The sequence below is a fragment of the Diceros bicornis genome, chromosome 32, assembly GCF_020826845.1.
Source record: "Diceros bicornis minor isolate mBicDic1 chromosome 32, mDicBic1.mat.cur, whole genome shotgun sequence".
In the NCBI taxonomy this organism is placed as follows: Eukaryota; Metazoa; Chordata; class Mammalia; order Perissodactyla; family Rhinocerotidae; genus Diceros; species Diceros bicornis.
In genome coordinates, this window is record NC_080771.1 from 20,615,884 (window position 1) to 20,632,329 (window position 16,446).

Below are 16,446 nucleotides of genomic sequence, written 5' to 3' on the forward strand. Positions count from 1 at the left end.
GGCGGCAGTGTGCTGCCTTTGCACATACTCCGGCCATTTTTCCTGCCTTCTTTGTTCTATTTCCGTGCCTGTGGGGGTGTAGGAAAGCTGCTGCCTTCCTCAGGTTGCTATTTAAAGACATTCTGAAAGATGCTGCCACCGCTGCTCCTAGCGCCACAGCAGCTGCTGCTCCTGTCCCCGCCACGGCAAGCTGGATACAGCCATGTTGGCGCTGGTCTCTGACTCCTGGAAGCCTCGGGTGGCACGCCTCCACATTGCTAGCCTAGGAGCACACGCAATTAGGTGTTGGTAAATCAGATTACCTACTTTTAGTTTAGGACCCCTGAGCTGTTGCCCCTACCAGGGGTTAACCATAGCAGCCGTCTTGGCCTTTGTTCCTAAACTGCCCAGCCTGTCCTCATCCCTGTAGCATTTTTGGCACTTGACCAGTTGATTTTTTACCCCTTATTCTTCAATGAAAATCACACATGATACCTGCCTCCTCCCCTCCCCATCCATCTCCAGTTTGCACCTGAGATACCCTCCCCATTTAACACCCAGACACAATCCAGAAAGGGTAAAAAATGCCATTTATCTCTAGGTCTAGCAGAGAAAAATACTTTGAAAATAAAAGGGTTTTGAAAAGCTCAATAACCTCCGGTTAATAATAATGCTGCCCCGAACTTCAGCGTGTTAGAGGTTCTCTCTCTGTCAGGCATGGATAGACATCTCTCAGACATTAGTAATCCTGTCTTTCTTTGCTGACCTTCCCAATGCTTTCAGTGAAGTGTCTCAAAAGCCTGGTCTTTCTGTTTGAATTGGCACTAATTTCTTTTTCATAGACCCATCAAAGTGAAGATTTGGGGTTTATCAGTAAAGCATTTATTCTTCTTCAGGCTCCCTGAAAGAGGTACAGATTGTCTACCTCCATTCTGCTTCCCTAGTTTGTTTGTTTCCTGCCCATTATCCTAGAGAGGCTGCCTGCCTCCAAGACCTCAGAGCCCGGCTTCTCTCTGCTTGCCCAGCAGAATCCTTCCAGGTGTTCTCAGCCCTGTGAGGTAGCATGGTCTGTGTTCCCGAAGGTCGGTACCGACTCTGGCCCTGATGCTGCGCTCAGACTACATTAAATCTCTTTCCCCTCTTTTACATCCTTTCCTTTTCTTCTAACGCCCCTCCATTTATTCATCTTCCTGACCACTCTTTTTTTGGCCTCTGCTCTCTATTTTTCATTTTCAGAGCGGTGCCTTTCCTCTCATTTTCTTAGCTTGGTGGGAAATGCAGTTATCTCAATGTCTGGGTAATAATAGCAAGGATACTTTGAATTAAATATCACTTTGCTCATGATAGCAAAGTACTCTCACGTGCATTATTTCTTCTGCTCCCACAACAAACTTGTAAGGTAGGCAGTATATGTGCTTTATTCTCCCCACTTTGTAGTAGTGAAAATAATAACCACTTTGAGGGGCAGAATAGTGTAGTGGTTAATAAAAAGCATCGGCTCTAAGTCAGCCTACCAGGGTTTGAATCCTGGCTCTCCCTGGTACTAGCTGTGTGGCCCTGGGAAAATTGAAGATAATAATAGTACCTCTCATTGTATTGTTGTGAGGATTAGGTGAGTTACTATAGATAAAATGCCTGGAACCATATCTTCCACATAACAGGTACTATGTAAGGATTAGCTGTTATCATTAATTCATTTATTCATTTGTCAAAGATTTACTGTATGGCAGAGCTGCTCCATGCCGGGCTCTGTTCTAAGCCTCAGTGATAGAAGAGTAACAAGATAGACACAGTCTTGGCCCTCAGAGATATCACAGTATTAGTGGGGGAGACTGACAGACCACCACTTATCTGGCACCCCACCATATGCAAGTCCTTGTGCTTGGATCTTGGACGTTAATTCTTACAACAACCTTAAAAGGAGGCAGTATTATCGCCATTTTACAGATGACATCACTGGGGTTCCGAGAGCTGAACTAGTTTGCCCAAGATTCCCTAGTTAGTAATTGGGAGCGCCAGGATTCCCTTCACCCGATTCGCCTGCTTCCAGACCATCAGGTTCAACTCGGCGTGTCTGTCTCCCCCATACGGTGGTAAGTCCCGAGGGGTAGGCACTGGCCCTCACTACCAGGAATGCGTAGCATAGTCTCCTGCACACAGTTTGGGAAACGTTTGCTGAGTTGTGCTCTACTGATGATCCTTGACTCTCTGCCCATTAACTAGATGCATCTGTTCACTCTCAATTCCCTCAGCCACCAAATCACACGTTGGTTTTAACGTGGAGGCACAGCGGTCCAAATGAGGGTTCTTAGAAGTTGGCCTATAGCTTCCTGACAGGTTCATACTACACCTAATGCTTAGTCTAGCATGTTTTTAAACAAAACTAGTTTCTGGATTCTGGGGTCACCTCTTCCGGGCCCCAGTCTAGAGAATCTTTTTGTCTGCCAGGCCAGTCTCCAGCCACTAATTCCAGTTCAACTGCTTTCTTGTGTCTGCCCCTTTTTATTTCGATGTCTAACTTCCCTCTTGTTCCTCTGTTTTTGTCTCTGTGCCCAATACTTATCTATTTCTTAGCCACAAGAGGAGCCACAATTGGTGGTTGATAGGAGTGTATGAAATTTAGTTTTCTTTCTTTTTGATCTTTTTTTGCCTCATCTATTGGCTCTATAGAAGATTGAATTTCTAGGTAAAATTCGTGTATGCTAGCATTTGACTTTTTTATCCTTTTATATTTAGCAAGCCATTTTCCCCTTAAATATCATGAAAGTATAGATGGAAAATCCTCTGCTAGATCACATCTTTCTGGAGTTCTTATGTCTGTAAATGTCGTTTGTGACCCTTTGTGTTGTGTCTTGTTAATCCCACATAATAATAACAGAAGAATAGCAGTTTCATTCACCTAAGTTCCATTTGTAAAATCACCTTGAAGTGAAAATGACTTTTTTTTTCCCCATTAAACACAACTTTATTGTTTAGTAGGACTACATTTCACTTTTACAATTGAAAATATACCGTCTGAATTGAGATGTGCTGTAAGTGTAAAATATACACTGGATTTCAAAGGCTTACTATGGAAAAAAGAATATCAAATATCTCATTAATAATTGTTTTATATTGATTGTAATTTGAACTGATTATATTTAGTTATACTATTATATTGATTATATTCAACACATTGAACTGACAATATTTTGAACATATACTATTAAATTAATTTGACCTGATTCTTTTTACATTTTAAAAAATGTGGCTACTAGAAAATTTAAAGTTACACATGAGGCTCACGTATTTCTATTGGACAGCCCTGATCTACTGGTTTTGGTTGTGAAAATGACTTTTAAAATATTAAAATAATTTTTTTAAATGTGAATGGATCTACTAATTACTAAATGTCTTTACTAATGATTGGAGCTTGTGTTAGAGAGGTAGTTTGACTAGAAACTTTTTTTTCCTTCCTCTATATCCCAGATATTCTGGGTTGTGGTTATATTGCTTTTATAGTCAAATAAATAAGTAAATTAGGAATTAAAAAGAAGAAAGATATTTGTCATTTATTTCCTCTTTTGATCTTAATTCAAAGATACAACAGTCACTTTGGGGATATTCCAGTCAAGCTCATTGAAAGAGTCACACACTCTTTTCCTGCTTTTCCATTGAAAGTGCACCTGTGTGCCCAGGGCAGTCTTTTGCTCACACCTTCCTTTTCAGTATGCCATGCCTTGTCTGGTCTTTGCTAAGCCAAGTCTAACCCTAAAGACTGCCCTTGTCTCTGAAGCATCAGCTTTGTGTGCTCCAGGGAACTGGCGCACAGGAGGGAGGCGGAGGGAGGGGAGAGGATGCGTGTGTGTGTGTGTGTGTGTGTGTGTGTGTGTTGTGACCACACTCTGAATTCTTTTAATAAAGCACCTGAACCCCACCCCTTTCCAAAGAGTTTTCAGACTAGGCATCTGGTTACTTCTTTAAGATATGCCTGGCCCACCCCCACTCACACCTGTACCCACTCCACCTTTCCTTGGAAACCTTGGGCCTTGATGCGTGGGGGGATGAAGAGCAGGTGTGTTGAACTCTTAATGAGAGGTTTCCTCCGTGGGATTGCCCATATCCTGCCCACCACAGAGGCTCCTGTGAGTAACTTTACCTTTGAACTCTCCTTGTATTCAGCCCCTGATCCATGGGATTTGGTGACAATCCCTGGCTGGCGGGAAGCTTTGATCCTTGGGGAGTCCAGAGGAAGTCCTATGATGTGTGGGATCCCCAGCGTTACATGGATTGGGGAGAAGCCGTACCAGGGTGGGTTGCTAAGATAAACCCATTAATTAAGAAGGAGCCTTTGCCTAACACTCAGTTACCTAAAAAAGGAGATCCGGTAACTGATAATAAGGAGCTTTGCACCCTCAAGCATGAAGTAGTGTTTGCACAAGCACTGTTGTTACTTTAATGCTACAGCAGTGCTGAGGGGAAATTCTTACCCACACCAGGAAAGAACAGAGAACCTCAGCAGAACAGAATGCCTTAGAACTACCCTTTTTAACAAGTAAAAGCCAACCTTACTTTGAATGTTAGGAGGCTCTGGCAAAAAATCTCTAATGTATTTCTGACTAGGTGAAAGATTCTTCTAGAAGAAGAAAAAAAGATGACCTTGTAATAAACAGTGAGAACTCTAGAATTTCTATATAAGAGACACTTTGGCCTATAATCCACTGGGGAGAGTGTTAGGAGACTTGTCTTTAAGCTGTTTTCACATAACAAGCATGCTGGCTTTGCTTTGAATCTGCATTTGTTTGAGGTGGTTTGAGGGTGAGGGGACTCGCTAAACCTTCCTTCAAGCGCTCCTTGGTGCCACCCATTGGCTACAAATAAAAGTCAGAGTGAAGGCCCCTTCTCATGGTAGGGAAATGTTCTCCCTCCACCCACCTCCGCTGGCAGAAATCACTTGCTTTGCTTCCACAGAGTCACGTACGCTTATCTCTTAGAGTGGAGATCACACTGTCTGCTGTGTGTGTCTGCCTTCCCGCTAGGCTGTAGCTGCCAGAGGGCAGGGTTCCTGCATTATTCATCTTTTTATCACTAGCATACTGCCTGGGCACGAAGTAGGCCCTTAATACTGATTATTGAATGAGTGAGTAATCATGAGGCAGTCGCTATGGGGAGTCATCCTCTTTCCGGAATCCTCTCTCCTTTTCACATTGCCAGCCTCCAGGAAAGACAGATAGGTTGTGAAAGGGCACTAGGGATAGTGCCTCAGTTAGAGTCGATGCCTGGGCTAGGAGACCTAACTCCTATTGTGTCTCAGCAGCTCTCAGAAGACCCAGGTGACAACTGCACAATGGAGATAGAGCAGCATCTTTGTGAGGTTTGCTCACAGGATTCAGGCACTTAATGTGGTGACATTGGGCAAGGAGCACTGAAGAGTTGTCTGCAAGGCCAACTGCATAATATATGGGGCCCAGTGCAAAATGAAAATGCGGGGTCGCCTGTTCAAAAACATAAGAAGAAAGTGTTATTTTAAAACACTTTAAAATATAAAGTGTTTTCCTTTCTTCCACAATCTCTCTCCCTCGACTAGTCATGGTGTTTGTTATTTGCTATTAATGTTGTTCTAACTAGAGAAAATTTTAAATGTTAAATTATAAGAATGAATTTTACTGTTCATCTGTATACTGTGCAATGCCAATTTTAAATGCAAATGTAAGAGCATTTAACTCATCTGTGGGATCACCGAAATTACACAATTTGTATTCTGTAGCTTGTACATGCATATGTATTTCCTTCTTAGCAGAACAGTGGAAACTCTGCAGCAAACTAATTCAACTGTTTTTATTTCACTTTTTGATACGTGCACATTTTTCCAACATTCTTTACCTTCAGTTTACTGATGAATAAGAAAGGACTGAAAGGAACAAGAACTATGAGTTGTCCTGTTTCCGTGTTTGTCATCATTTTCAGCATAAATGCTTGGCTGAAACAGGGTAGCATACGAAGGATATGATAGGGTTCCTTATTCATCCATGTTTCTGGGAAAGCCATTGCCTTCTTTCTGTGTTTGAAGCAAGTTCTGGTTCGAATGGAAAGTGTGGCCTCTCCGGGCTGTCAGTGCCTCCATTTGCTCAATCCTAAATGTAACAAACATGCTCCCCTTCTACTGGCTTCCAGTCTTGCTGAACTCCCACACATTGTGAGTCCATCAGAATTCTGTGCTCAGAGGGCATGGTGAACGCTGTATGTGAATGCACTGGCGAAGAATGGCGGACACGCATATTGGGCGTTATCTCCTCTGCTCACACTCATGCTCCTTTCTCCCATTGGACTTCACTTACAAAACACAAGTTCAAAGATAAAATTATTAAGAATTTTAAGACAGCAACACCAGATCATTAAACCAAGCGTGGGGCCCTCTTGATTGTGGGACCCTGTGTGACTAGACAGGTCACACACCCATGAAGCCAGCCCTAGTTGTGTGGCATTATTTCAATAGGTGTTCTTGGAATTTTTAGTTTCTACCAAGTGAGAGACTGGCCAAGAGCAGTATGCATGCATGCCTTCTTTCATTCATAAGTGTTTTTTAGGCATCTGCCATGTGCCAGCCACTATATGAGGCATTGGGACTATACCAGGGTGAACAAGGCAAGACATGCCCTCAGTGTCAATAGCATATGTGATCTAGTGAGGAGAACATTTTTTTAATTACACAATAAATGTTTAATTGTGATAGGGGCTACAAACAGAGCTACAGGCAGGGTAGGAAGGCTTGCCTAGGTGGGGGTTAGGGAAGGCATCCCTGAGGAAGTGGCATTTTAGGCTGAGAGTGAAGAGGAGTCGTAGGGTGAAGAGGAAGTGAAATAGTCTTCTGGGCTGAGGGAACAGCATATACAAATGCCTTGAACCGGGAAGGAGCTTTGCTCAGACAAGGAAAGAAAGAAGGCCCACACAGTTGGAGAACAGGGGATGAGAGGGAGACCAGCAAGTGGCCTGAGGGGCTTGTTTTGTGTACCCCTTTTCCTCTACCTTCCTCCTTCCACTCCCCAATATCTATGCTGATCAAGAATATCAAAAGATGGAAAGGGCTCTTTCTCTATTCTTGAGCAAGTCCAAGATATGTGGTGCAACATACTTAGTATATTTGTGTGGAATGAGGGGGGGGCCTTGGGCCCAGACCATGTACTTGTTATCCACTGAATTAACCATTTCCCATCATTTCTGTTCATCATTTCCAGTTCACTTTATGTTCCTATAATATGACCTCTCCTCCTGATCGCTCATCACACTCTGTGCTCACGTAGGACCCTCACCATGTTCTGTTCTGTATTGTCTTTATGTGTATGTCTTATCTGTAAGCCTTTTAAGGGCAGGTTCTACATCTGTTTTACCTGTTAATGGCCTTTAATTAAGTTAAATAAAAAGCTTATTTATATTTTAATATGTAATATATTCATAAAATACAATATTAAAAAGGTACAAAAGAGTACATAATTCCCCCCTTTCCTGCCCCAGTTTCCCTCTCTGGAGGCAATCAGTTTTTTAAAAGTATTTTTGCAGAGATACTCCATGTTTATAGTATATAGGCTATTTTATATATTTATTACATGCTTTTTATAAAAAGCCATAAAAATGAAAGAATGGATAAATGTCTACATTCTCCTATTTCTTTTTTTCTGATCTTTCCCCTTTTTTGAAATTAGACATTGGCACAGCCTTCAATATACAGCCAACTCTTGAAGTTCAAAGTAGTGAGACTAATTTTCGAAGCCCATTTGAACCAGTTATTGTCAGAGATGTTTGCATATAGTGAAATAAACCCAACTTGATACATAAGTAGCATTATTAATTAATATAAAGAACACAGCATAGCATAGTGGCTAAGATTGTAGGCCCTATTTCTTCTAAGGCTTATTTCTTAAAATACAAAACCCAGAAACCATAAAGGAAAAAATTGAGAAATTCATCAAAAATGTAAATTTCTTCACTGGAAAAAAAATTTTCACAAAGAAAAAGTACCAACTGGAAAAAAAAACATTTGCAACTCATATGATAGATAATGGACCTCTTTTTTTCCACATACAAAGAGTCCTCACAAATCAATAAAGAAAAGTTTAATTACATGTACCAGAAAAAAATACAAATAGTTTATGTATTTATTAGATAGATGCAAATTTAAAACAGCAAAATACTATTTTTCACTTACTGGATTAGCAAAGATAAAGAGTTTCCAATATATAGCACTGATGAGAATATGGAGAAATCAGAATTTTCATAGTGGTAGGTAAAAATGTAAATGATTGCAACCTCTCTGGCCTTATCTATCAAAATTTTAAGTGTGCGTTTTTACTCTTTGACCTAGAAATTCCATTTCTAGATATTTGTCCTACAGGTATATTTGTACATGTCTGCAAAAACTTAGGTATCAGAATGTTTATTGCAGCAATATTTGCAATAGCAAAAGATAAAAAAAACAACTTAAATGACTTTCACTGGAAGAGTGGGTAAATAAATTGTGTGAGGGCCGGCCCAGTGGCTTAGCGGTTAAGTGCGCGCGCTCCACTACTGGCGGCCTGGGTTCGGATCCCGGGCGCGCACTGACGCATCGCTTCTCTGGCTATGCTGAGGCCGCGTCCCACATACAGCAACTAGAAGGATGTGCAGCTATGACATACAGCTATCTACTGGGGCTTTGGGGGGAGGGGGAAGGAGGAGGCTTGGCAATAGATGTTAGCTCAGAGCCAGTCTTCCTCAGCAAAAAGAGGAGGATTAGCATGGATGTTAGCTCGGGGCTGATCTTCCTCACAAAAAATAAAATAAAATAAAAAATAAATAAATTGTGTGATATTCATCCTATGTAGTCATTTAAAAAAAAAAGTTATTTCTCTGTGTGCCAGTTATACAAAAGATCTTCAACATATGTTAAGTGGTGGAAAAAAATCATGGTACATAAGAGTGTAGAATATAATTCTCTGTTCAACAAATGGTGTTGGGAAAACTGGAGAGCCATATGCAAAAAAATGAAAGTAGACACTTACCTTACACCATACACAAAAATTAACTCAACATGGATTAAAGACTTGAATGTAAGACCTGAAACTATGAAACTTCTAGAAGAAAACATAGGCAGTACACTCTTTGACATTGGTGTTAGCAACATACTTTCAAGCACCAGGTCTGACCGGGCAAGAGAAACAATAGAAAAAATAAACAAATGGGACTACATCAAACTAAAAAGCTTCTGCCCCGCAAAGGAAACCATCAACAAAAGGAAAAAACCTAACAATTGGGAGAAGATATTTGCAAACCATACATCTGATAAGGGGTTAATCTCCAAAATATATAAAGAACTCATGCATCTCAACAACAAAAAAACTAACAACCCGATTAAAAAATGGGCAAAAGACCTGAACAGACAGCCCAGCCCCGTGGCTTAGCAGTTAAGTGCGCGCACTCCGCCGCTGGCGGCCCGGGTTTGGAACCCCGGGTGCGCACTGACGCACCGCTTCTCTGGCCACGCTGAGGCTGGGTCCCACATATGGCAGCTAGAAGGATGTGCACCTATGACATACAACTATCTACTGGGGCTTTGGGGGGAAAAATAAATAAATAAAATTAAAAAAAAAAAAGACCTGAACAGACATTTCTTCAAAGAAGATATACAGATGGCCAACAGATGCATGAAAAGATGTTCAAAATCATTAATCAAAATCATTAACTATCAGGGAAATGCAAATCAAAACTACAATGAGGGCCGGCCCCGTGGCTTGGCGGTTAAGTGCACGCGCTCCGCTGCTGGTGGCCCGGGTTAGGATGCCGGGCGGGCACCGATGCACCGATGCACCGCTTCTCCGGCCATGCTGAGGCCGCGTCCCACATACAGCAACTAGAAGGATGTGCAGCTATGACATACAATTATCTACTGGGGCTTTGGGGGGAAAATAAATAAATAAATCTTTAAAAAAAAAAAAAAACTACAATGAGATATCACCTCACGCCCGTCAGAATGGCTATAATTAACAAGACAGGAAACAAGAAGTGTTGGAGAGGATGTGGAGAGAAGGGAACTCTCACACACTGCTGGTGGGAGTGCAAACTGGTGCAGCCACTATGGAAAACAGTATGGAGATTCCTCAAAAATTCAAGGATAGAACTACCTTATGATCCAGCTATTCCACCGCTGAGTATTTATCCAAAGAACTTGAAAACACCAATGCGTCAAGATACATGCACCCCTGTGTTCATTGCAGCGTTATTCACAATAGCCAAGACTTGGAAGCAACCTAAGTGCCCATCAACGGACGAATGGATAAAGAAGATGTGGTATATATACACAATGGAATACCACTCAGCCCTAAGAAACGATGAAATCCAGCCATTTGTGACAACATGGATAGACATTGAGGGTATTATGCAAAGTGAAATAAGTCAGAGGGAGAAGGTCAAATACCATATGATTTCCTTCATTAAGTAGTAGATAATAACAACAATAAACAAACACATAGAGACAGAGATTGGATTGGTGGTTACCAGAGGGGAAGGGGGGAGGGAGGAGGGCGAAAGGGATAATTTGGCACATGTGTGTGGTGATGCGTTGTAATTAGTATTGGGGTGGTGAACATGATGTAATCTATGCAGAAATAGAAGTATAATGATGTACACCTGAAATTTATACAATGTTATAAACCAATGTTACTGCAATAAACAAAAAATTTAAAAAAAAAAGAATTTAATTCTCTGCTTTAAAAAAGGGAGGGAAAAAGGTATAAACAGTCATGCATCACCTAAGAACGGGGATATGTTCTGAGAAATGCATCGTTAGGTGATTTCATCATTGTGCAAACATCATAGAGGTACTTACACAAACCTAGATGGTATAGCCTACTGCACATCTAGGTTACATGGTACTAATCTCTGGGACCACTGTGGTACATGTGGTCCATTGTTGACTGAAATATTATGCGATGCATGACTGTACATATATCTGCTTGTAAACACCTAGAATATTTCTCACAATTAAGAATGATGTCCTCGGCGCCGGCCACATGGCTTAGCGGTTAAGCGCGCGTGCTCTGCCACTGGCGGCCCGGGTTCGGATCCCGGCTGTGCACCGCTTGTCCAGCCATGCTGAGGCAGCGTCCCACATACAGCAACTAGAAGGATGTGCAGCTATGAAATGCAACTATCTACTGGGGCTTTGGGGAGAAAAAGGGAAAAAAAGGAGGAGGATTGGCAATAGATGTTAGCTCAGGGCCAGTCTTCCTCAGCAAAAAGAGAAGGATTGGCATGGATGTTAACTCAGGGCTGATCTTCCTCACAAAAATTAAATAAATAAAAGAATGGGAAACTCTGAAAAGGGAAACTAGGAGTCTGGAGTAGAAGAGAGACTTTTTTTGTTTTTTATAAAGGGAGATTTTATTTTATTTGTTTATTTTTTTGTGAGGAAGATCAGCCCTGAGCTAACATCCATGCTAATCCTCCTCTTTTTGCTGAGGAAGACCGGCCCTGAGCTAACATCTATTGCCAATCCTCCTCCTTTTTTTTCCCCCCAAAGCCCCGGTAGATAGTTGTTATGTCATAGTTGCACGTCCTTCTAGTTGCTGTATGTGGGACGCGGCCTCAGCATGGCCGGAGAAGCGGTGCACAGCCGGGATCTGAACCCGGGCTGCCAGTGGCGGAGCACGCGCACTTAACCGCTAAGCCATGGGGCCGGCCCTTATTTTTTTGTGAGGAAGATCAGCCCTGAGCTAACATCCATGCTAATCCTCCTCTTTTTGCTGAGGAAGACCGGCCCTGAGCTAACATCTATTGCTAATCCTCCTCCTTTTTTTTTTTTTCCCTCTTTTTCTCCCCAAAGCCCCAGTAGATAGTTGTATGTCATAGTTGCACATCCTTCTAGTTGCTGTATGTGGGATGCGGCCTCAGCGTGGCCGGACAAGCGGTGTGTCAGTGCACGCCTGAGATCCGAACCCGGGCTGCCAGCAGCAGAGCGCGCGCACTTAACCGCCAAGCCGCGGGGCCGGCCCCGAGACTTATTTTTCAATATGTACTTTTTTGTACTGTACTACTTTTTCAATAAAAATAAATAAATTAGAACACAGACAATGGATGTTTAAAATCTGCCTCCACCATTTTTTTAGCTGAGTAACCTTGGGGGGTTACTTAACCCTCTAATCCTCTGTTTCCTCATCTGTAAAATGGGGCTAAAAACCTTCCTTTATATGACTGGCATAAAAATTAGATAATATATGGAAAATATCTAGTACAGTACCTGACCCAAAAAGTAGTAGCTTTTGAGGCAAAGAGCCCTGGACTAGAAGTAACTTTGCAAGTAGCCAGAGACAAGTCATGTAACCTCCTGTGACCTAGTGTCTTCTGTCCCTAGCTTTACTAGATGATCCCTGAGGGCCCTTACTCTGAGTTGCCCTGTTCTTTTGAAATCTTTTTCTTGCTACAAGTTCTAGCTCCTAAGCCAGGATGATTTTGAAGGAAATTAGGAGCTCCTGGGAGTAGGTGCTTTGGCATCGCCCCCAATTCCATATCAGACCGTAAGATCAGAGCATTGGATGGGCCGGCCCCGTGGCTTAGTGGTTAAGTGCGCACACTCCGCTACTGGTGGCCCGGGTTCGGATCCCGGGCGTGCACCGACGCACCGCTTCTCTGGCCATACTGAGGCCGTGTCCCACATACAGCAACTAGAAGGATGTGCAACTATGCCATACAACTATCTACTGGGGCTTTGGGGAAAAAAAAAAAAAGGAGGAGGATTGGCAATAGCTGTTAGCTCAGAGCTGGTCTTCCTCAGCAAAAAAGAGGAGGATTAGCATGGATGTTAGCTCAGGGCTGATCTTCCTCACAAAAAAAAAAAAATGAGCATTGGACATGACAAACAAGTGTGGCTATGTCTACAGATCCTCTCTTATTTCCCATTGCAGAGTTGCAATTGAAAAAAATATATAGTGACTTGGAGAAGGGCATGGAAATGGAACTGTGGTGGAAAATTTTTAAAGCAGTGGCAAGGAGGGCCAGCCCCGTGGCTTAGCGGTTAAGTGCGCGGGCTCCGCTGCTGGCAGCCCGGGTTCGGATCCCGGGTGCACAATGGCGCACTGCTTCTCTGGCCATGCTGAGGCCGCATCCCACATACAGCAACTAGAAGGATGTGCAGCTATGACATACAACTATGTACCGGGGCTTTGGGGGAAAAAATAAATAAATAAATAAAATTATAAAGCAGTGGCAAGGAAAGGCGTGATTGCTGAAGAAATATTCTCCTGGATTCCATACAGTAGATGCCTGCTCTGTGGGTGTCAGCAAAGGGCTTTGTGGGAGCTAGAGAGGAAGATGCTGGTAAATCATGCTCTAGGAGCAACAGTATCTGGGCAGTATTGCCTGTCGGTGGTCCTGAGGTCTGTGCCATCCTTTAGGACTACTATACTTGGGCCTGGGGCTAAAGGGGAGCAGCAGCCCCAAAGGCCAGTGAAGTGAGGGCTCAAGGTGTGTGAGAAACCCAAAGGGAAACCTACGTCATTACAGCTGCCCCTCTCTCCATCTCCAGCCTGAGAAGGCTATGCATTATCTTCCTAAGGCAGCCTGTGGGTCCCCTACTGACCTCCTCAGACAGGAGAGGGCAGTTAGGTCACTCTGAGAAATGTTGGCACAGTAGGCAGATGGTCCTGACTCTGTCTCTCTGGTACAGGTGCTGAGGGACGTCCTCAAGGATCTCTACCACCTGCTGAAGCATGTGGTGCGTTTGGAGCCCGATGACGTGGCCAAACTCCATGCCCAGCTGGCCCTGGAAGAGCTGGATGAGATAATGAGAAACTTCCTGTTCCCACCACAGAAGCTGGAGAAAAAGATTGTTGCTCTGCCATAGACCTGAGTCAAAGGACATCAAGGAGGCAGAGGGGGACCAAGCAGCCAGAGCAGTGCCCAAGCCTTCCGGCAGGTGGCCCCACTGCCTCTTTGGTGCGGGCAATACGGCTGACCCTGGAAGTGGCTTTACGTCTCTGGTCATTTGTGTCTTCAGGCTGACCGTCCTAAAGCATCTATTTAGCTACATCCTGCATCCAGCCTGAAGTGTGTGCCGTTAAAAGAAAAAAGATTATAAATCTCATTAATCTGCACATTTTTCACTGTGCCGTAGCATTTAGAGAAGGATGTCTACCTGATGGAAGTATATTTTTTAACACGACTGATGGAATTTGATTAATTGGCCACTTGCTTCTTGAGTAGAAGAGCTTGGCCAGCCGTATGTTACATGTCTTGATATTCTTTCGTGGTGAGATTGTTCTTCCCTGTGGTAAAGCGGAGCAGCCAGAGCTAGTCATCCTTGGCTGCTCAAGAGGCATTTCAGAGAATGGAGATGCAGTTGGAGGTAGGGAGGGGAAGGAAATTATCAAAACATGCAAAACGGAATAAAATTATCTTGGCTGGAAAGAATAAGAGGTCTGAATCTTGTCCTCTGCTATTGAGATGGAAAGCTACGGTGTTGAGGAGGATTTGATCTCCAGAAAAGAGAATCAAGCTGGTTGAATCTTCCAGAGAAGGGTAAGCTCTCTGTTTGTCGTCTGGGGCCATTTTCCTTCGCTCCCTCTGCTACTGTTTGCATTAGAGGTGCCCTGATTTTAGGAGAAAAGAGGCACAAACATCTCAGGTGAGAGTTTATATCCTACATTCGGTCCTCTGGGTCCTTTAGAAAGATGAATGCTTAGACAGTGGGTTAGTACCGAATAAATGCGTGCTGCACAGTGCATCACACATTGGTGACCCGATGCCAGGTTTATTGAAATCATTTCAGATGTGGCACTGTGGACTCCTCTTTATTTATTTATATATTTTGGTCACTGCATTTTGATTGAACCTAAAAGACAAGACAAAAAGGAGAAACTGGCTGACTGCTTTAGGCAAGCCCTTCCTATTGTCAACACCTTGACAAGGCTAACCAGGGCTCCTTGGTCAAGTCCTCAGCTTTGCTGGGCTGGGTACAGAATTTGTTACAGGATTTTATCCCCACTCTCTGGTGTGACCAGGCCCAGGGGAGCCAAAACACAATTTCCCAAAACTCTCAGGTGACTGAAGGAGCTATAGCCAAGCACGCCTGTGTGCCATTTAACAGCAGGATATTTCTCTCTGACCACCAGATTAGAGACCCGGTTCTTAGCTTAGAACCTTTGTGGTGGGCACTCCTTTACAAAGGCCAACTTACAGGCAGTATGGATCACAAGTTAGCTTAGCAAAGAATTAGAACAAAGGAAGTCAGATGTTTTTAAAGAATATTTCCATTCACCTAGGGCAGGTGGATTAATTTCCATTTTCCAAATCAAGGATGTTTAGAAAATCAGGATTGGGGCTTTCAAATCAGAGAAGAATCTCCTTTGGATGACCTGGATATACAAAAATTCTTATTTCCTGGCCTTCTTTTAACTAGACGCTACACAACCCACTTCACCTAATCAGATTGAATATATTAGATGATTTATTTAACTTACAACTCTATTTGCATTTAATGCATTCCAGTTCTGAGGACATATCCCAATTGATCACCTTGATTAGACTGAGAAACTCTCTCTAATCTAAAAACCTAGTCTCCTAGGGAGTGCCTCATGAAGTATCCTAGTCCCTGTGTCTCCATTTATAAATTGCCTATCTTAATTTAAATTACAGTCATTCCTTGATATCCACAGGGGATTGGTTCCAGGACCCCCGTGGATACCAAAAAAGTCAGCCCTCCGTATCAGAACCCGCAGATATGGAGGGCCAACTGTATTTCCCCAAGTGGCTTAAAGCATCTGTTCTTTATGGATTTTGATGGATTCAATTTCAAAGAGTGACTTTTTCTGACCTTGTTAGCAAATTCAAGGGGAAGATACTGTAAGCCTCCTAAACATGACCAAAATATTAAAAATTTCCAAATTATTAAATAATTCTTCCAAACTTTTATGTGTATATATATCTTATATACCACAGCTCCCTGGCCCACAGAGGATGGTATTGCGACAAGAGACTTGCAGGGCCCCCAAAGCTGTGGCTGCAGCCAAACCCCAGGCTTTCTGCCCAAGCGTCGACTGCTTGTTCAGGTTAGACTTCCTGGACATTCTGGAGTTTCCCTCTCGGCTGTGTTGTTCTTCCTCCTTGGCACAAACTTGTCCCTCTACAAGTCCTCTGTTATTTAATCAGAAATCTCTAAACTTTCACTTTGCTCCTTATCATCTCTCCACACACATGCTTTTCCGTATTTCCTGATATTCTTCTCCTCTCTTCACCGCTCTTTTCCATTCGTCTACTTTCCTGTGGCTCTGCCCACCCATCCACGTGTAAGGGCCGAGGCGCCAGGGACTGGAGGGTAAGAAAGCAAATCACAGACAACAGTTTATTGAGCACCAACTATATGCCCAATGCTGCACGAGGCACTGAGAACACAGCAGTGAACCAAACAGACCAAGGCCTTACCCTCAGGGAAAGCTTACATTGTAGTGGAAGGAGACAGACATA

The 16,446-nt window shown here is 43.1% G+C and overlaps 1 protein-coding gene across 1 annotated transcript in view; it reads left to right on the forward strand.

Annotated features, from left to right (window-relative positions):
* Nucleotides 1-14,420, forward strand: part of TANGO6 (transport and golgi organization 6 homolog) — a 174,859-nt gene extending 160,439 nt beyond the window's left edge. Inside the window, exon 18 of the mRNA XM_058528125.1 lies at nt 13,652-14,420. Within this exon, the coding sequence (XP_058384108.1) occupies nt 13,652-13,828 (177 nt within the window). The 3' untranslated portion in view covers nt 13,829-14,420. The remainder of the gene's footprint in view (nt 1-13,651) is intronic.
* Nucleotides 14,421-16,446: the final 2,026 nt, after the last annotated feature.